The sequence below is a fragment of the Euleptes europaea genome, chromosome 15 (assembly GCF_029931775.1).
Source record: "Euleptes europaea isolate rEulEur1 chromosome 15, rEulEur1.hap1, whole genome shotgun sequence".
Classification (NCBI taxonomy): Eukaryota; Metazoa; Chordata; class Lepidosauria; order Squamata; family Sphaerodactylidae; genus Euleptes; species Euleptes europaea.
Window position 1 is genome coordinate 38021803 of NC_079326.1, and position 21561 is coordinate 38043363.

The 21561-nt window shown below is 42.4% G+C and overlaps 1 protein-coding gene across 1 annotated transcript; it reads left to right on the forward strand.

The window, feature by feature from the left end:
• Nucleotides 1-2846: 2846 nt before the first annotated feature.
• PPIG (peptidylprolyl isomerase G) lies at nucleotides 2847-20066 on the forward strand. The gene is made up of 12 exons (XM_056861082.1): nucleotides 2847-2926; nucleotides 3106-3180; nucleotides 4443-4550; nucleotides 4970-5014; nucleotides 7019-7106; nucleotides 8719-8748; nucleotides 8866-9005; nucleotides 13874-14078; nucleotides 15363-15530; nucleotides 15912-15996; nucleotides 18193-18329; nucleotides 18585-20066. Exons 1-12 carry the CDS (start codon nucleotides 2866-2868, stop codon nucleotides 19708-19710), a joined length of 2268 nt encoding a protein of 755 aa, XP_056717060.1. The 5' UTR covers nucleotides 2847-2865; the 3' UTR covers nucleotides 19711-20066.
• The last annotated feature ends 1495 nt before the right edge of the window (nucleotides 20067-21561 follow it).

Here is a 21561-nt window from a genome sequence, read left to right on the forward strand (position 1 = left end):
TGTTCTCCAAAAGCCCTTCTCAACTAGCTTCCTTTAAAAAAAAAAAAAAAAAGGTGGGTAAATGGTGTGATGTGGATCAGGCAATAGCAAACCACCTCTGAATGTCTCTTGCCTTGAAAACCCTACACGGTCTCCCTAAATCAGCTGTGACTTGATGACAGCAAAGAAAAAGTGGTTCCTAATAATTGGAGCCACAGCTGCAAGGGCCATGACCATGGAGGGGCTATCTGACCAAATTACTCAGGTGGAGTTGCTGTGTGAGTTCATACATGTGTTCAAGGGCCATAGCTTGTTCACAGTTTGAATTTGGATAATCTGCGTTAAAATGCTGACCAGAACTTTGTCAGCAATAAAACACTGCCTTGTGCATTGGAAAGGTCAAGTTAACATTGGTTTTTAGCCAGCACCCTGTTCCTTGTCTAGTTTCAATCCCTTATTTCGGCATACTTATATTGTGAGGTACATGTGTATGGTAAATTTTGGCACTAGAACGTACTTGTTCTTCTCTTCAACCCTTGAGAAGAAGGCCAGGATGTCTCATAGGCCAGGGGTCTGCAAACTGCGGCTCCCGAGCCACATGCGTCTCTTTGGCCCGTTGAGTGTGGCTCTCCGGACTTAGTTCGGAGCCCCTGCTCTTGCGCCTGCTCGCACTGGCAGCCGGGCTGCGGAGCCGGCGCGCCTGAGAGAGAGAGGGGGCAAGCGGGCGCGCTGTCTCTCTCTCCCCCCCCCCCGTCGTGGAGAATGGCCGGGTCCCCCTTTCCCTCAGTGGTTGGGAGGCTAAAGCCTCCCCTCTATCTGCGCGATTGCTGGGCGGGCGGCTCAGCGGTTCCTGGCCCCCCGCCCACCTATCAACTGTTGGGCAGGGCGGGCTTCCTTTGGTGGACATGGCCTCCGGCTGAGTCCCATTGGGAGGCCATGTCTACCCACTGGCTTTCTTGGCGGTAGACCAGGACTCCGAGGAGGGGGAAAAGTCCCCCTTCAGAGGCCAGGTCTACCAATTGGCTTCTAAGGGCCTCCGGAGGCCAGGTCTACTGCCAAGAAAGCCAATGGGTAGACCTGGCCTCCCAATGGGACTCAGCCGGAGGCAAGGTCTACCAATAGGCTTTTATGGCGATAGACCAGGCCTCCAGACGAGGACTCCGGACGGGGAGGGAGAAATGGCAGGGACTTACAATTTAATGTTTATCAATAAATAAGATCACTATTAAGTATGATATCAAGTTTTATTCAGTGTATCTATAGTTTAATTAAGACTTAAAACTTTAATTAAAGTTTATTAGGTTAATAAACAGTGTACCTACCTATATAGTTTAAGTTTAAGAAATTTGGCTCTCAAAAGAAATCTCAGTCGTTGTACTGTTGATATTTGGCTCTTTTGACTAATGAGTTTGCCGACCTCTGTCATAGGCCATAAGTGATTGTCACCATTGCCTTATGTTGATGCCTCATGTTGATGCCTTATGGCTCTGTGATCAGTAGTCCCTGCCGGGTTATAATTGTTGGGTTTGGGAGTAAAGTTTGAAGGGAGCAGGAGGTGAAGGAGACAAGCTACCAAAGAAATATGGTAGCCTCCGTATTTGTGCTGGCCACAGTTCTGCTTGCAAACATCTGCTCCACCCAGTTTGCCTGCACCTCTTGTGCTGTGAGTAGTGGCTGTATCTTACTGTGAGTACAAGCAAGAAAGGTCAGATTAAGGCTATCACAGGATATGAGGCCTAGACAGTAGTAAGCAGCAAGCACCAGTCCACAATACATACTTAAACTGTGCAGTTGCTACAGTTTATTCAAGGTTTAGACCATAGGGCCATATTGGTGATTGTTCTCTCATACAATGGCGTACTTCTTGGTGCCTGGTCATACCCTGGTTATCTCAACAATGGGAACTTAAAGTGGTTTACATCGTTCTCCTCTCCTCCATTTTATCCTCACAACAACTCTGCAAAGTAGGTTAGGGTGAGAGTATGTGACTGGCCCAAGGTCACCCAGGAAGCTTCTGTGGCACAATGGGGATTTGAATCTGGGTCTTCCAGACCCTAGTTCAGCACTCTAACCACTAGTAATAGTACAGGAATATATTCTAGGTGGAATCACTCTAAGAATGATCTGCACAAGTTGGAAGAGGAATGGGAGGACACATGAATGGAGGCCTGATATTCTTTGATGCTCAAGCGTTCATTCCTGCCAACAAAGGAACAGTTTGTTCACCTGTGCCACTGTTTTTATTTCTTCATGTCTGCAAAAGAAGGCAAAGCTATCCATTTTTACATCTACCTTTCTCATTTCTTAGTAACTTACAGCCCATTCCTGAGGTGAGGGGGCTGAAAGTGGTCTGGAGGCGGCGTGACCCTGCCACCAGCGTAAGTGGCCTCTTATCACAGAATAAGAGGCACTTACACTGGTGGTGGGGGTAGTTCCGTCGGTATCAGGGTGCCACGGGGCTGCATGCTGTTCCTCTGACGCCGTAGTCTCTGGGACCTAAATCCCGGAAGAGAAATGCGGCACTGGCATGGGGGGGGGCGTTCCTGGGGGCGGAGATGACAGTAGTCAGCTTCCAAAGCCCCTCCAGCCTGGGAACGCCCCCTTGAACAGCAGCATCACTGTTTTATATGGTGGAAAAATCCCATTTTCTTTTAAAACCTTAAAGGCTTTTTAAAGCCTTGAGGCAGCCGGGAAACCTCTTTGGGTGCACCACGGCGGCACCTTGGCTACGTTGTCCCCAGCCGTCGCAAGGCTCAGGAATGAGCTGCAAGTTTTCCTTTTTATTTTCAAAAAGGCTTCAAATGTAGCAGGGCTGTACTTCTTCGCTAATTGGAAATGGAGAACTTATTATTTGTAATTCTGTTACAGTTATAAAATTTTGAAGCCATGGGAGTGAAAACCCAGAGACCTCGTTGCTTTTTTGACATAGCCATCAACAACGTACCCGGTAAGAGAAATGCTGCTGATATTCATGTTAAGCTACAGTTCGGCCCAAATTCTAAAATGTGCAGTTTACTCTAGTTAAAATAAATGGCTTCTATTTATGAGTAAACTCTAGGTAAACTCCTTAATGTTTACTAAACATACACAGTAGCTTTAATGACTTATTTTTATTTATTATTTTAGCTGGAAGAGTAGTCTTTGAGTTGTTTTCGGATGTTTGCCCAAAGACATGTGAGAACTTCCGCTGCCTCTGTACCGGTTTGTAGATGCCTTTTCCTTCTAATGTGTAATTTATGGTGTAAAAGTCGCCTCAGTTTAATTTTCCTGTAGGATCCCATACATTTTACAGCAAAAAGATAAATATGTAATGAAATTCGGTCTTAAGAATGACTTTGTTGATCTTTTCGCCTGGTAAAAATGAAAATAAATTTCCACATGCTATTTTAGACTACTTCACGAAATGTAGCAAAATGTATATGTATGTAAATGTCCCATTACCTGCCTTCAGCGCAGGGGGCACAAATTTTGATGGGCCATAGGAGTATTGCACTGAGTTTCAGTGACACTCAAGCCGTGAGGAAGGGGAGAGGACAAACATCTCTGCTAGCCATGGGTCACATTTCTGTCGAGAGGCATGTCCTATGCTTGGGAAAGACAGGTTGCTTGCTGTAACTGATGTCTTTCAAATGGTCATTTGTGCAGTCTCACAGTTGGCTTGTGCTTGTGTTAGAGGCTTGTGATGGCCAGTTGTGGGACTCCATAGAGACCGTGAAGAAGAATACCAGTTTTAGGTAGAGTAAGATGCTGAGAATGAAAAAAGACGTCAAGAGTGTGCGATCTTGAGTAAGTTTATTTTGGATAGACCCAAAGGGACTTCTTGTTGCTTCATTTTGTTTCCAGATGTTAAGTCAGGATGAATAAGTAAATGGATTGTCTTTTTGTTGGGATCTGTTGTGGAAAGCTGTATTTGTAAAGAAGATATGCAGGTTCAAAGCATCCAGAATTAGTACTCTTCTCAGATAATTTTGGGATTCATCTGTAAGACAAAGCTTTCACCTCTTTAAAAGTGATGCTTGCTTTCTCTGTCCGCTAACAGTTAAAAATCCTGGAGCTGAAAACATTGGCCACAATCCAGACAACCATACAACTACATCTGCATGTCTGTCAGGATTTAGCCCTTGAATTTTTTGAGCAGCAGCTCCTCACGTTGCTTAGCAAATCCGTTGAAATCCAGGTCCATTTCAACACAACATTTGATATGGCATTAGAAGTCAGTAGGTAATTAGTTATCTGGACTATGGAAATTATATTGAAGCTTCATTGAAACAAATAATATTTATTTCCAGTGCTATTCTCATGATCTGGGTGAGCGGTAGATAGTTCCCTTCCATTGGACCATTTTTTTCCAGTGGTGATTACCACTTTATATCCTTCTTTCAAAAGCTGGTTTCCAGTTTTATGTTGAGAGTCTCCCATTAATTCTTAAAGGAAATTCAACTTTTTTATCCTCCCATTTGCAGGAGAAAGAGGTACAGGGAAATCAACCCAGAAGCCATTGCATTACAAAAGTTGTTTGTTTCACAGAGTTGTGAAAGATTTCATGATCCAAGGAGGTGACTTCAGTGAAGGTAAAGCATAACTTCTGGGCTTAATTTTCTGTAAGTGTACAAATGTGTGAATTTTTACTTTTAATAGTCATGCTTTCTTTAAGGAAAAATACTCAAGTATAAATACTCAGACATCTGTAACTAGTTAGCATGTTTGATAGGGCTAATCATTCTCCCCTAAAGGCACCTACCTAATGAACATCACTTAAATAATGCCAGTTTGTTCATTTTAGTTCTTTCTAAAGTTCTGAGAAGTATAGGACAATCCTATTCTTTTTCTATTGAACTGTCTCTTGAGATTTGCTTAGTTCACAGGTGTTTTCCTATAGTCATAGAATATTTTCTGTGGAGGCTTTAAAAATGAATAGAAACATGTTGAAATTTACATGACATACAGTCATTAATTTTTGTTTATAATATGATTTATCTCTCAATACAAGGAAATGGTAGAGGAGGAGAATCAATTTATGGTGGCTTTTTTGAAGGTAAGAATAATCAATCAGCCTGCATTGTCCTATCATAACTATTGGTTTAAGAATGATACTGGGAGAATTGTGTTGTGTGGGTCCAGATCTCCAGGCCTAGTTATTTCTTCTGCTGTGGGGCACAGCTTGCCATATCATTGGGGCTTGGAGGGTGTGTGTCAAACTTTCAGCAGCTTGGGATATTCGGAAGCCTCTATGCCTCTTAAGCTCTCTCAGCATAGGTTCAATTCATGATACATTGACTAGCCTTTGCACTGCTGTTCGTGCTCAAGAAATTTTTCTTTCTTTCTCTAGAGCAGCGGTTCCCAAACTGTGCTCTGCGAAACTTCTCCTAGTGCTCCGTGAAGAGATTGGAAAGAAAAATACTACTGTAATTTGGTTTAGTGTATAGGTGCTGGTGAAAATTAGTGCTCCTTGATGAATTTCTCTCCTGAAAAGTGCTCCATGACTCAAAAAGTTTGGGAACTGCTGCTCTAGAGGTTATATTTCCCCTCTTATTTAAGGGCATTGCACTATTTTATTCCTTGCCTGTCTAAACCTTCTTACTTTTTGCCCAGTGGAAGCACTCCACTTGCTTATACCCCGGTATCGTAAGAGAAAACATAGACCATCATCCCACTCTTCAAAGCCCTCAAAATGAGCAGGCAGTCTGCCTAAAAAGCGTCAGTAGCAGTTGTTCCAAGCAAGGCAGTGCATTTGGACCTTACTGTCATCTTTCCCTTGGTGAGCTGTAAGTGGCTGGCTGCTGACACTTACTGCCTGGTCAGAACTGAACTTTGTGCTTTTTGAAAACTTGGTTTTTGTGATTGCGTTCCAAGTTTTTGTTAAAGCTACATCAGGAGCAAGCCATTGTGATTCAGAACTTTTATAAGCAAGTGTATTGTTCAAGACTGCACTGGCACAAATCCTTGGAATTTCTGATGTGTGCAGTTTTAAATTTCAGAATTATTTATCTTATATGTACGATTTTCTTTTAATAACGAGCTGTCAGTTTTCTTTGTCCATTTTATAAAATTATTGCTGTCATTTTTTTTGTAAATAATACACAAGCCAAAATGATGAGTTGGTTTTACTTTAATAGTCATGCTGGACTGCTTGTATTACAAATATGAAGTTAATGCGCGCTGTTCTTATTCAGTTAAAAAATCGCACTCCAAGAAAGCTCCACTCATGCACCAAATGATAACCTTGATTCAATACAGTTGTTAAGAAAATCATCACTATATCTACTAATGTTGAGTTTGAAGGTCAGTAGAGTAGCAAAGCAGGCTACCTACAGACAAGGTAGTTATTTCTCCATAATGAGGAGACTCTCAGGGTGGGGGGGACCAAGAAATTCACCAACCCCCTTCCAAAATGTTCTGATGAGGATTCTTAATGCTCATTGCCCTTGAGGAAGCATGGAATATTGAGGGCAACTGAATGCCAGGTGGGGGGAAGAATGGACAGGGGTGGTGGCAGTGGGAAATCGACCTGACATCTTAAAGTAAACTAGAATTGGAGGTGAAAATAGGATCTGAGAAAGGGCACTGTGAAACATATACCCCCCTCCCAGTTTTCTCCCTCCAAAATTCTCAGATATGAGAGGCATATAAAATACCCTGTTACTACATTGAACCAACCAGGTTTAGGGATAGCTGGGCAGATTCCTACCCACTTAGCCCTATGGGGCTTATTGCTGATATTTTAAGTTATCGCTGAATTTCAAGACTAGGTGATCAGGAAACTTTTTCTAGCTCTAGAGAACGATAATCTCGTGTTGAGTAGGAGGATGTCTAATTGTTTATCCTCTCTTAGTGATTTCTTGTAGGCCCCAAATGTGTTATTGATATTTTCATGCATTTAGTCCAAGAGTTTATAGTGTATGTCTCACTGCTTTTATTTTAATACTGTTTGGCACTTCAGTCATGCATCTGTGCAGGTTGACAATCCTCATTTGAAATTCTAAAGACATACCCGTGCTAGGTAATGAATTTTTGAAGTAATTGAAAATGCTTTCTCTAGATGAAAGCTTTGCAGTAAAGCACAACAAAGAATTTCTCCTTTCAATGGCCAACAGAGGGAAAGATACAAATGGTTCACAGTTTTTTATGTGAGTATCATGCAGCTACTGTGTTTCTTCACCATTTGGATGGTAGTTGTTACAATTCCAAAACTGTGACTTTGAATTGTTGAAATGACTAACGCCTTTTCCATTTACAAAGTATGAATGCCTTTTAACTGTGTGAAACGTAATTGCTTTCCTAGATGTTTATTTTGGAAGTAGTAAATAGGATTCTAGGAATCATGTGAAATAAGTTTGAATATTTGTAGTTGTTGTTACTGTGTGTTAGGGTCAGCATCTGCTATGTGTTAACCGAGAAGAAATTACTGGATTTGCACCTGTTATCCAGGAGCACCTTATGTTGTAACATTGTTGGGGTGGACTTGACAAAAACCTGAATGGGAGGCTGTTGGTCTCCATGTAGACCATTCTGAGCTTTTCGAGGGACAGACTGGATGCAGGTATAGCAGATGGGGAAGGCCAAAAACCATGCTTGTTCTGACTACATTTGAAAACTTGTGGTAGAACAAATCATCTTCACTTACCAAAAAACCCTGGATGAGTATCCCAGCTGTAATCAGGAGCTTGTTCAGATGCTATTTTGATCTCAGGATTCATCCGTTGAGGAGATAAGGCAGCCTAGGTTTTATATGGTTTGCTGTTACTCTCACAGATCTTCCTGCTTTGCACATTAACATCTGACCATGGTGGTGGTGGTGGGAATGTCTAAAAAGTCTTGAGTCCTATTTCCCCTTCATCCCATCTAAAGAGGCCCTAAGACAGAACAAAGGCATGCCCTTCTTAATTGTGATGAAAAGACTGAAAGTACTAAGAAGCTCCTGTGAGAACACAACATAAACCCAAGTTTGCTGCCTGCAACTAGGTGTAGCAATATGCCGTGTTGAGGACTGCTGTGCCTTCACAAATATTCTGCTTCCCTTATCCACCAGTGTTGCTTCTTTTTTTGTGCTGGGTTGGTCATCTTGGCCTGGGCTCCTTAGTTTGGGAGGAGCGGCTGAGTTTTCAACTTGTTTTTTTCCCCCTGAAGTATATAAGCTACCTCTTCTGAAGTAAATGTGCACTTGAAACATGCATTTGCCTAATTATAGGCCACCTTTGAGAGATCTTGTGCACGTTTTATTTACTGGTGTCTTTCAACCAAGGTTAGCAGAGTGCTGTAGTCTAGCCATACAGAGAATGATTTTGGATGGAGCGCCATCTGCAGCCAAAAGTAAAAGTCCAGACAACTAGACTCATTTAATGAGTTGGATCTAGACTAAATTTCCCAGTGGCAGAATGGAACTTTCCTGCCTCCCCCCTTCCCACTGCAGCCCACTGATCTCTCCAAAATGCTGCTCCTGGGGGACGGGAGACCCCAAGGAACTACATGGGTGGGTCTGCAGTGGCAAGGGGGAATCAGCAGACGTCATTTTAGCCTGGAGCCAACCCAATATTATTTATTAAAACGTTTCAAATTCAAGATTCTATAATTTGAGGCTTTTGATGAGTTTTTATTGTGTTGAGTCTGGACTGTAGCTTGTGATGCCTTTTGAATATTGGACATTTGTAACATAATATACCAAGTTAACATTCTGCCCTTGAGATACTAAAACTTTTTCTTTCTTTTGTCATTAAATTCTTGCCTCGATGTCATTAAAAGAACAACCAAACCTACACCTCACCTAGATGGGTAAGTGTCCTGGTGTTTTATTTGCGCTTGGAAAAGTTAATAATTGGATAGTGTCTTGAAACTTTATTAATGCTAGCCATTTCAGTCAGCGTTTAAAATTTAGCTTTGATTATTTAGGCTTCACGTTGTGTTTGGACAAGTAATCTCGGGTCAAGAAGTTGTAAGAGAAATAGAGAACCAGAAAACAGATGCATCTAGTAAACCTTATGCTGAAGTACGAATACTGAGCTGTGGAGAGCTAATCCCAAAATCCAAAGGTAAGGTTGTAATACCTATTCAGATGTTTCTGAGCCCAGACTTTTTTCATAATTTTGTGATGGATCTGGCTGGGTGGCTCAGTAACAGAACTTCGGTTAATTTTGTACAACTGCTGTCATAGAAATAATAACGGAGTGCATTCAATTAGGTCAGTGGTCGGCAAACTCATTAGTCAAAAGAGCCAAATATCAAGTGTAGAACAATTGAGATTTCTTTTGAGAGCCACCGTCCTATTTGCTCCCCCCCTGCCCCACCCTCACCGGGAGGGCGCCCTCCCCCTCCCCTGAAGCACCAGCGCGGGGCCTGGGTTGGCAGAGCTCAGGGCCAGGCCAGGAAGCGCCGGGACCCTCGCGGCCGGGCAAGGCAGGGGCTTTCCTGGGACGTGGGGGAGGGCTGGTCACACGAGGAGGGAGGCCATCGCGCTGGGGGGACCGAGGCCCCGGCGCCAGCTTGGAGCGGGGGTTCAGTCCCCCCGCAAGGGGCTGGCCCCCCCGCAAGGGGCTGGCCCGCGCCTGCCTGCCTGCCCGCCAGCCCCCACGCCCCATGGGGTAAGCGGCCCGCTGGACCAACCACCCCTCCTGAGCCTCAGTCCCTCGCAGGGACGCAGCCCCAGCGGGGCAGAGGCGGCTGCGCCGCACGGAAGCATTGGCCTGGGAGCTTGCCCGCCGCTCCGCCTTCCTCTCTGCAGCTCCAGGAACCCGCCTGCGCGCCCGGCATTCAAACGGCCTGGCCGGCCCCTTCCTGCCAGGGTGGCCCCGCCCAGGGGCGGGCACTGCTCACGGCAGACCCTCCTGGCAGAGGCACGATGCCGCCGCCCCCTCCTCCTCCGGCAGCCGAGTGCGGGGAGGGGGCTTCGCGAGGTCTGGGCCCCCGCCTCCCCCGGCGTGTTCTCGCTGGGGGCTGGAGAGTGGCCCGGTCTTGCGGGAGGAGCGGGTGCTGCTCGCTGCCAGCCTGGCACACGTGTTGCGGCAGTCGCACGTGAGGCGGCTGCCCCCCTCCCGCCTGCTGGCTCCTCCCGCCTGGGGTGCGCTGGAGCCCGGCGGGAGCCCGGCGCCTCTGCCTGGCTGGGCACGGGGATGCGGAGGAGCCACACTCAAGGGGCCAAAGAGCCGCATGCGGCTCAAGAGCCGTGGTTTGCCGACCACTGAATTAGGTCATTGTGAAATTTGACTTCTTTGTGATGTCTTTCCTTATGACTCTTTGACATATGGAGTGTGAAATTTGACTTCTTTGTGACTTCTTATGACCCTTTGACAGATGGAGTGTACATTTTGGCACTCCTTGTGTTAACCCTCATTACCTAGAAAAACCGATTCATGATTTGCCATGGTTAGCTCCTTTTCTAAATGAATAAATATCCACTTGTTACTGTGAGGCACCTATTACAGACTATAGCCTAGCATGAAGTAATGACATTCTGGCAACCTGTTACATCTGCAGCTTCTGCTCATGTCCCCTAAGAGCAGTTCTGCAAGAAGTGGCATGAGTTAAGAGGTTCTGCGATTTATTCTGCTGCCAGCACCTTTGTAAGATTGACAGTCTGATCTTGTTTGTTTAGAAGTAAATACCATTTCATTTAGTGGAATTACTCCCAGGTATAGCCCAGTCTAGCCTGATGTCATCAGAGCTCAGAAGCTAAGCAGGGTTGGCCCTGGCTAGTACTTGGATGGGAGACCCCCAAGGTTGCTACACAGAGGCAGGCAATGGCAAACAACCTCTGTATGCCTTTTGCCTCAGAAATCCTATGGGGTCACCATAAGTCAGCTGTGACATTATGGCACTTTACACTCCTAGGTAAGTATTCATTAGGATTGCCATCCAAGTCTGTCTAATTCTTTGAAAGAGTGTACCCATCTGCTATTCTGTAGCAGAATATGTTTTTAAAGGCTGGATTTGGTACTTCTCAAAGAGCGTACCTCAGTGCAGACACTAGGTTGGATCCTGTCATTTCATTCTGTCAAAACGTTCACTTTAGTCCTGTGCAGGATGTTTTCCGCTGACAGCACTTTTGTGTCAGCAGAAGGCACTTTGTGCCAGCCAAACATAGACACTGACCAAACAATGTGGTAAAGTTTATGGCTCTGTGTATGAATTAACGAGTGTACTAGGTCTCTAGGAGTTCTGGGATCCAATCCTGATCGACCTAGATCTGTTCGACATTGTTTGGAGGAACACCCATATATGCTGCACACCAAGTAATAGCTGATCAAAGCAAATGGTGAAATGTGGAAATCCTAAATGTGGATTTTGTCCTAAGAAGAGCAGTTAGTTAAATTTCAGATTTTTTGTTTTCTATTTTTAGAGGCTGTTTTCTCATGCTTTTGATAGCCTGATTGCTTTCTAATAATCAAGCAGGTTTTGTACTTGGTAATAGGATAGGCGACATGGCTTAGGTCTATTGTGGCAATTGGACTACTTTTTGAAAATAGTTCATGAAAATGCCCCCATATGTTGTTTTAATGTAGTGTTTATAGGACATATCAGATGAAGGTTGGAATGTGGGCTCTCATAAGTGAAATTTTAAGTATTCTCGCGTGGTGCACAGTTCCCCGTGTATTGATTTCTTTTCTAGGGCATGTGATGGAATGTTTAAGCACTGAGCAAATATAGAAGATCTAATCATAGCAAAGCTCTGATGCTTTTAACCCATACTTTAAAGTGATGGACCACTGCTGCCTTTTTCTTTATAACTTCTTATTGCAATTGATTATTTGCTTTTAGCCATGCACATGGTTAATGTCATGGTGCTCCCGATGCTTGGAAGATACATCCTTTGAGATACCCTGGGATACTGCTGAAATCCTAGTCAAGTTGTTTCATGGAACAGTTCCTCTGTTACAGTAGAAGAGATGGCTATTAGCACCAAGGGAATAGCCATTCTAACAAAGCATGAGGCACAGTAGTAAAGTCTTTGGTGGGTGGCAAGAAAATATGAAGGCTTACAGGCTTCCTGTGCAGAATGTTAAATGAAGGAGTGAAGAGCACTGAGGAGTTCAGGAGAGGGAACTAATCCTAATCTACCGTGATAATGAGGGTATAATGGTGAGTGAAGGGAACTGGTAGTAAAAAGACTTCTCCTACTGGGCAGATATATGCAATTAGTTGGTCCAGAAGGATCATCTTGTAGAACCGTCAGTCAGCCATGATGATCTTAAAAGCTGGAGACCGAAGTGACTGGAAAGACAGAATGAAGTGATAGGTATCCAGCCGTGAGAGCAGCAAAACTGTTTAGCTGTTTAGGTGGTGGGACAAGAAAAACCCTAATAACATGGATAGGTCCTGAGAATCCACAGAAGGAGGAGACAACACTTGAACGGAGAGCACAGTAGAATGCTGATAGTTGGTGAGAGACGTCAGGTAACAGCTGAGCAAGTGAGAACAACAGGAACACGTGTTACAAGTGTGGTTCTTAAAGGAGGGTGGGGAAATGTCTAGGTGAACAAGATCAGACTTGGGAGAAACTGTTGTTGCAATTGAATCTGGGCAGATTGATTGCTGACCCTGGCTGGTTTTGTTTTGTTTGTAACATATTTGGCTTCCTGATGTAAATTATTGGGAGGTCTCTGTTCAGTGGGCATCATGGTGTGGCGTGTCTTGGTCTTTACTGTGTCATATCTGATGTCATATCCAGAAGTAAATTATAATCTCTGTAGCACAGCCATTATTATACCGGTATAATGTGTTTTCTTTAACCTGTCCCACTTTGTTCTTTGATTCTGTATCTGCTAAAGTTTCAAATACCTGAATTAGGTCAAATAATGTCAGTTTCTTTGACCTCTGTCTGATATTGTCAAATTTTCCAAGAAGTAAATACTACAGTGTGAGTCACAGTTTAACCTTTTAATTTCATTCTGTTAGTTGTTAGCAACTACTTCCTTTGAAAACTTGCTTCAGTTTGTTAATAGTTGCTGTTGCTTTGCTTTATTTCTACTCCAACGTGGTGTAGTGGTTAAGAGCAATGGTTTGGAGCGGTGGACTCTGATCTGGAGAACCGGGTTTGATTCGCCACTCCTCCACATGAGTGGCAGAGGCTAATCTGGTGAACTGGATTTGTTTCCCCACACCTCCACATGAAGCCAGCTGGTGACCTTGGGCTAGTCACAGCTCTGATAGAGCTCTCTCAGCCCCAACTACCTCACAGGGTGTCTGTTGTGGGGAGGGGAAGGCGATTGTAAGCTGGTTTTATTCTGCCTTAAGTGGTAGAGAAAGTCGGCATATAAAAATCAACTCTTCTTCTTGTTCTTCTTCCTTCTCTTCTTCTTCCTCTTCTTGTTTTTGTTCTTCTTGTTCTACATTTCTTTTTTCAAACTTCTGTAAATGTAGCTGACTGGTATCCCAGGACAAGAGTCAAAGAGATTTTCAGTGAAGTGCTTACATATATCAAAACCTGTCAAAGGCAATTCATTTTTTAAAAATTTGTTGTTTTACATATTGTAAGTTTTCACTTAAGATGTTTTTCTGGCTTGATTTCTCTTATGTGCCATCTGAATAGAGATTGTGCATCACTGTATTCTGTACTTTATGGAAGTTTATGCTGTGTGTAATGCAGGAGGGGCATCTTGAGTATTATGATTCTGTTTGTAATTCATTGTGGCCTGAAGAATTTATGGACAGCCAAAATCAGTTTTAGGGTCGTAACTGTGCTTTGCCCTGACCTGGAATGGTCCAACTAAGTGTAAGAACATCTCTAATGTGACACGAAGATTTCTTTACCAGTTGGTCAGGGGGAAAATGTTGGGCATAAACATTCGTCTGTAGAATGTAGCCAGACATTGTTTTATAAATCTGTAATCGTTTTTAAAAGATGAAAAAGATTTATTTGGTTTTTTTTGTTTGTTTGATGATTGCATGTCTGTTGCTTTTAAAGCCAAGAAGGAAGAGAAGAAAAGACACAAGTCATCATCCTCATCCAGTGATTCTGAAAGCTCAAGCGATTCAAAATCATCTTCTGATTCATCATCGGATTCTGAAAGTGCTTCTGAAGAAAAAACAAAGAAAAAGAAAAAGAAGCACAAAAAAAATTCGAAGAAACACAAGAAAGAAAAGAAAAAGAGAAAGAAAAGCAAGAAGAGGTAAAACTGAGGAAAATATTAGAAAACCTAACTTGTAATATGTAGAGCCTGACCTGAATGAGTGGCATAGAAATCCAGTTAATAAATAAATAAATAGAACTCGGGCAGCCCATTCATGAAAGGGGGGGCAAAGCTCCTTTAGAGCCGGCATGACCCGTGCTGGTGTAGGTGCCACCTTATCACGTAATAAGGTGATGCCTGTGCCGTTGCACGGGCAAACACGTTAGCGTCTGGATACCGCCGCCAGCGCAGCCACACCAGAAGGGTTTTCCGGAAGGGAAAGGCTGTGCCGGCTTGCGGGGGGGAGACGTTCCTGGGGGTGGAGCTGTCTTTAGGCAGCATCCATAGCCTTTATCGCCTTGGGAACGCTCCTTTGAGCGGCGGTGGGGCGGCTCCCCTTTTTTTAGTGGTGCAGCCTCGCTGTTTTCAATGGGGCATTTCCCCCTTTTTTTCTTTATTTTTTTAAACTGATTTTTAGGCTCCGTGACAACCAGGAAGGCTCTATGTATATTTTATGACATTTTAAAACTCTTCATCATCATAAAAACTCCTGCATATCTGTGCAACCATGGTGACTAAAATTTTCAGAACAAAAAGTGGAGCTATTTAGTTATATAGTGGAGCTATTTAGTAAATTTCAAAACAAAAGTGGAGCTATTTAACTATTTTTTTAAAATTCCTACCCAAATCTTCTGGATGGCTTATTGCATATACTTGGTTCACAAACAGCAAGTTGGGCTGCCGGTAATGGAGCACAGGACTTGATTAAAAAAACAAAAACCTTTTGTGAAGAGCTTTAACTCTCTTCTCCTTATTTGTGTTCGTGTATTTTTCTTATAATGATTATTATTGATACATACCCTGCTCTTTGTTTACAAGGCCCAAGCAGTTTACACAGGGCACCCAGTGGCTCCCAATTCAGGCATTAAAAATGCCCTTAGCTTTCATCATTGCTATAGGATTAAGGATGCCCAAACAGAGCTATTTTCCCCTGCAAAACTTAAACTGCTTCTTTTGTAGCTGTTACTAGGATTTGGTGAAATTCATTCTAGTTCAGTACTTACCCATGTTTTTAATGTAAACCCATGTTTTTTCTAGTGTAACTCTTAACACAAAAAACACTGAACCTTTTGTTGTAGCTAAATGCAGAATGTGTTTATTTTTAATTTGTATTGTCTATGTTTTTGTGGTCTTGATTGATTTGAAATTGGTAATATTCAAACTGAAGAATTAAATGTGCATTTCCAGTAGACACAAATACATTTTGTTCTTTTATGAATAAAGCTCGGCCAGTGAAAATGAAACAGAAAATCCTGAATCACAGCAGCTTTCTACTGTCCGTCCGGAAGAGATTCCTCCTGTACCAGAAAACAGATTCCTGATGAGGAAAAGTCCTCCTAAAGTGGATGAGAAAGAAAAAGAGGCAAAGAACAGGGAAAAGGAAAGGGAGAGGTAAAAATGCTTGATCTGAAATGAGCTGTGTTGAACTTGGGTTGCCTTGGGTTGTTTGCTGCTTGCTGACACTATAAAGACTTTCTCTAATGAAAGACTGTGTTAAAGGAAAAGAAAAAAAAACAGTTTCCTTCTAATCCCAGTTAGACTTACATATTTGAGACCATGGTGTTTCAACATCCACCATTTTGTCATGTTGAATTTTTTTTCTCTGTGGCTTCATGAATATTACAATAAATAGTACATTGTTGTAGAGAAAATATTAAGCCAACTGTTTGTGAGTGCTCTGCAATTTGACAGATCTTCAGCAATATAAATTTAGCTATAGGACATTCACAACCTTTCTAGTATTGCACTGAATTCTCTCTTCTTAATTCCTAGTAACCCATCAAACTGTCAATCCTCATATCAGAGAAGGTTGTTGGTAACTAGATCTGGACGGAAAATAAAAGGAAGAGGACCAAGAGTAGGTTTGGTTTCTTGTTTTGTCGTGTATCTAACCAGCTTTGAACTGTATCTAACCGATGAGTCCCTTTGATCATAAAGAAGATTATGTTGGGGGTCGTGGTATCAACAGGGATAAAAGCCATGTGGGGTGGGGGCTGCTGTAAGGAGGAAAATTAAGTGAGGTTGAGAGAAATTGCTGCCCGCGTCCAACTCTTGCTATTTTGATGGCATGTATCCTTTTAATTCTTGATTTAGTTCCATAGTCCTCTTTCCAGAGAGGCAAATGGAAACACTGACGTGAAGTAGTTTTGGATGAAAGCATTATGATTTTATATATGTGTGCGAATCAGCTTATTTATAGCTATATGATATCTTTTACTACCTCTTTAAGAACTGTAGAATCCTCAGACCCTGAATGCCACCACAGCAATCAGAAAAACTACATGGTGTAGCTTTTGTGGTGAACTCCAGTCAGGCTGTACTTTTAGGGTCAGCTCTGTAAGCTGAGCATATCTTCAAGGCCTAGGGCCTTGGTCAGCTTCCCAGGGTTACTGCCCTTTCCTTTATCTGGAAGAATCATAGTGTTTTTTTATTCTGTCTGCGCAGGATCAGTTTTCTGAAGTTGCTGGTACCTCTGCAGGGGCAGCCTCGTGATTAAATAGCTGCCATGCAGAGAAGCATGTGAAAGACAATCTGTTTTCCTAAATGGCTTTGTCATTCATAAACCCAGATTTACTCACTGATTCGCACCCAGGATCTCCTGGTTGGGTTTCTGATTGCTGTTTATATGAGTGTTAGCATTTTCTTTTATTGTTGGAATTGATCCTTGTGAGCCATTCCACCCAAAAGTATGTGCTTAAGTCCCAGTCATTTTATATAGGAGAGATTGGAGCATGTTCTTAACTCTCCCATTGAAATCAATGGTATTTAAGAGTGCATAACTTTTTTGGCTGGATTGAGGTCAGTCAGTGCCTTTTAGATTTTTAATGTATCATGACCATTTTGTGAAATGTTACTCATGGACAATTTAATATCTCTAAAATAATATGTTGATATTTAAAAGAGCTGTGGGTTACAGGAGTTTCCCCTCAGATGAGGGTTACAGATTTCTGTAATGATTTTTTTTATGTTTTCCCAATGGGAAAATTGTGCCACCACTGGAAAAGACCCTTTAAAATATTTTGTTTTTTGAAACGAACAAAAAGTTTTTTAAGACAAGGTTTTGCCTCCTCATAGGCACAGCATGAAAGTTTTCATGGAAGACATTTTTCAGCATTAGGTATTTCTTGTGTATATGGTAGACCTATTCAGCATATTTGAATAGACATTTATTGTTTAAATATGAATACTTTTGGCAACAGGTAATGTTTTAATATGTTTGAAAACACTGAACTCTTTAATAATATTTTAATGTTTATCTGTGACTGCATGATATTGTTTCTGTCCAAATTGTGCTTTTTTTTTTTTTTACTGAAAAATGTGTATTGTGTTGTCAACTTTCTTCCTACATCTCTGATGGCAAAAATTTAGATATATATGCTAAAGTAGTATAGGCTGCTGCAGTTTTCAGTTCTCTCTCTCTCTAAAGTATTGATTATATTTGCAATTTTGCTTGTAGAAAATTCAGGCATATATATTTTAAAATTCTGTAAATATGTTAAATAGTACAATTTTATATGCTGTGTTATAAAGTATGCATTTTTGAAGTTAAAGGAGTAAAATGATTTTAGATGAGATAGGTAAGTAAGAGGTGATTACATATTTTGGTTTTTCCCAAAATTTCCGTTATCTTTTGAGGTGGGGGACAGGCTTTTTCCACGGCTTCACCGTGGGTGGAAACTTCACATCTCCACTACTCTGAAAATGTGATTGTTTTGCCCTCAAATATAGACACTTATCTTTCTGTCACTGGTGAGGGAACTCACAACCATGTGCATCACAACTGATGCACAGTTACTAACACACTGCTGCACTCATCTTGTTAGTGGCTTCCTAGAGGCACCTGGTTGGGCCACTGTGTGAACAGACTGCTGGACTTGATGGGCCTTGGTCTGATCCAGCAGGGCCTTTCTTATGTTCTTACGTTCTTAAGGCACCTGGTTGGCCACTGTGTGAACAGACTGCTGGACTTGGTGGGCCTTGCTCTGATCCAGCAGGGCCTTTCTTATGTTCTTAGGTTCGCTATGTTTTAATCTAATATTTTCCTTTTCAACAGCGCTATCGAACACCTTCACGATCCAGGTCAAGGGATCGCTTTAGACGCAGTGAGACTCCTCCACACTGGAGACAGGAAATGCAGAGAGCTCAAAGAATGAGAGTATCAAGCGGAGAAAGATGGATAAAAGGAGATAAGTAAGATGTGACCAGAGAACTTCCTCTTTTATTCTAGTTTGGAAGAGCATTTACTAGAACACAGTAGCACCTGTTTTTACTTTATGTTCAATATAGCACTGAAGCTCCTGCACACTGGTGACTCCCTTTCCGGTTGCTTGTCAGATTGTAGCCATTGTAGAACTATATGCAGCCAAAAAAATTTTTTTTTGCAATGTAAATACAGCTTCATTTATTAATTAGTATATTTTCTTCTTCTTCTTCTTTTTTTTAAAGGAGTGAAGTTAATGAGAACAAGAAGGATGCAGCAAATCAGAAAAGCCCAGGGCGAGGAAGGGAGAGAAAAGCATCCGACCACAGGCAAATTTCTGAGAGCCCAAGCAGGAGAGGGGAAAAGGAAAAGAAAACAAAAGACCACAAGTCCAGCAGTAAAGACAGGGAGACGAGGAGAAATTCAGAGAAGGAGGATAAGGACAAGCATAACAAAAGCAAGGCCAAGAAAAGGGCTCGGTCCAGAAGCCAGAGCAAAAGCAAAGAGGTATCCAAAAGTAAGGAGAGGGACTCCAGACACAGCAAACACGAAGAGAAGAAAACTAGATCGGGAAGCAAGGAAAGGGACCATGAGAAAGAGAGGGACAAAGAAAAATACAGTGATTTTCGTGAAAGAGAGAGGAGCAGAAGTAAGGAAAAGAATAAAAGAGGGGAATCTAAAAGTAATGGTCAGAATCACACTAAAAGTAAAGACAGGGAAAGACATGCAAAGTCAAAGAGCAAAGAATGCGAACAATCAAAAAGTAAGCACAGCTCAAACAGTAAGACCAGAGAGCGAAGCAAAAGCGGGGAGAGAGGGAAGCGAGCCAGGACCAGAAGCAAGGAACGAGAACGCAGCAGAAGTAAAGATTATTCCAAACACAAGGATAAGGAATTAAAAAGAAGTGGAAGGTCAAGAAGCAGAGACCGAAAAGAGACACCAGAAAAATCTAAAAGTAAAGAAAACAAGAGAAGGAAAGAATCGCAGAGCTCCGAGAGGGACGAAAGTCGAAGTAAAGATAGGCATCGGAATCAAGAACACAAAAGTTCTCACAAAAAGGATGATTCTGAAAAAAGAAAGCGTTCAAAAAGTCGTGACACTAGTAGCCCTGAGACCAACAAACATAAAAAATCCAGTAGAGATCGGGATAGAAGTCCTGATTCAAAAAAGAGACGGAGCAGCAAAGACAGAGAACCGAAAAGATCATCTTCACACAGGAGTAAGGAAAAAGAAAAGGACAGGTCCCGTTCCTCAAGAGAAAAAGAGGTCAGCCAAAAATCAAAGAATCAGGAGAGAGACCATGCCCATGGTAAAGATAAAAAATCTGATCATGAATCAAGTCCTGGAACTGATGAAGACAGACGTGGATGAGTTTATGAACTTATTATTTCTGCTTCCAGGTTCTAGAGACATATTGGGGAACACTTTCTTTTTTTTAAAAAAAAAACGTGGACTTCAGTTTGGTCTTTTGATAAATCTGCAACCTGGATCATTTGTACTGCTAAAGTTTTAATAAACTTGAAATGGAAAAAAACACAACTTTTATGTGTAAAATGGTGTGCTGTGTGTTAGTATTCCATGGTTTATGTATCCTGCTTCTGTGTTATCAGAAGGAAATACTGTATTGCATTTACATTTTAATTTATGAACTTAGGTAGCTTGCTGCAAGCAAGCAGGTTAGCCTGAAAATAATAAATTTCTTTGAAGCCGTAGTACTCTGCCTACTCATGTGTCAAACGGTTGCTGTTACGGTAATAGTAGAAGCAACTCTTTCTGAAATAGTGGTCACTGTATGTTCCTGGGTAACATCCGTGTGAGTCTCAATTCATGCTACCCTGTAGCATTGCATTTTGTCTGACACTAATGCATCATGCCTCCTATAGAAGATTCTTTGGGTGTTTGGTCTGTAGAAAAAAATATTTTTCCCATGGGGGGGACAGTGCGAGAGTATGACTGAATTTGTAAATAAGAAGTCCCATTTTTTATTCTGTGCGGTAGCCATTGTCTCCTGTCATCAATAGACCGAACCCAGCATCTGTTCCTGACGAGTGCCCTAAGTATGTCTTCCTTTGACTGAATATGTTTAAGCTTGTTATGTCCCATTTTCCTCTTCCTAGAAACAAGCAGACTAATTCTAGGAGAGAAGCTCTGTCCTGTGCTGCAGTTGCTATTCCTTTTCTGTTTTTTGTTGCTTCCGTTTTACTGGCAAACCAGGAAAGTGCTACAGAGAGGAGAGAAGAAAAGGGGTGGAAACAGCAGGGGATGCAGTGATCTGCCAGAAAGACCTGGAAGGATGATGTTTTAAAAAGGATGTAATATTGGATCTCATAGGGCAGGACACTTGTCATCCACTCAAGGATCATGGGGGAACAGAGCATCGCATGCCCTTTGCCCAGCTTACCCACAATGGGCAAGGAAATATGTCACGCACTTCTGTTCATGTAGAGGAGAGGGGAAAAGACGAAAATGGACTATTAGTCCCTACTGCCATTTTATCCATTGTGTGGCTTCGATCCCACAGACACACCGCCCTTTTATCACTGTGCGTGCATACAAGCAGGATGGGAACGAGGGACATAAGCATTTAATGTTCTTACGTATTTCACATATATGCGGATGAGGATGGCCCAGCGGTGGCCCGTGGTCCGCACAGCCTGCTTTCTGATATTGGCATCCTGCCTGCTTACCCTTTCAGCATATATAAAATGAAGCTGGGAAGCAAGGAAAGCAAAGGTTGCTAATGGATAGACCTTCTGTCTTTCCCATTTGGACCTCACCTCAACTAGATACTGCAGGTACTGGGATTCTCCTGTTAAGGAATCTCAGTATTTACTCGCTGCTGTATATCTGTGTTAGTGTTTCCCTGGTTGTGCTTTGCTAGAGGTGAATTATGAGAGTTTCTAGGAGAAGGCATGTTCCACTTGGCTACTGCCTGTTACCATCCCCATTTACATTGGTCTTCTATTCATCTCCATGTATAGACTAAGTTATTGAACTGACACAGTACTGTTCTTGAATGTTGGGTTGACATCCTTAATCTTTAAAATATCAGCATCATTCCAGGCATAAAATTAAGTATAAGAAGAAGAGACCTGCTAGATCAGACCAGTGGTCCATCTGACCCAACATCCTTTCTCACGCAGTGGCCAGCCAGTCACCCTGGAAGTCCAACAACAGGGCATAGAGGCTAAGACCTTCCCCTGATGTTGCCTCCTGGCGCTG

Coding starts and splice junctions, on each gene's coding strand:
- PPIG (XM_056861082.1), top strand. CDS start 2,866: ATGGGAGTGAAAACCCAGAGACCTCGTTGCTTTTTTGACATAGCCATC. Junction 2,927..3,105: donor AGCCATCAACAACGTACCCG/GTAAGAGAAATG, acceptor TTATTATTTTAG/CTGGAAGAGTAGTCTTTGAG. Junction 7,107..8,718: donor AATGGTTCACAGTTTTTTAT/GTGAGTATCATG, acceptor TGTCATTAAAAG/AACAACCAAACCTACACCTC.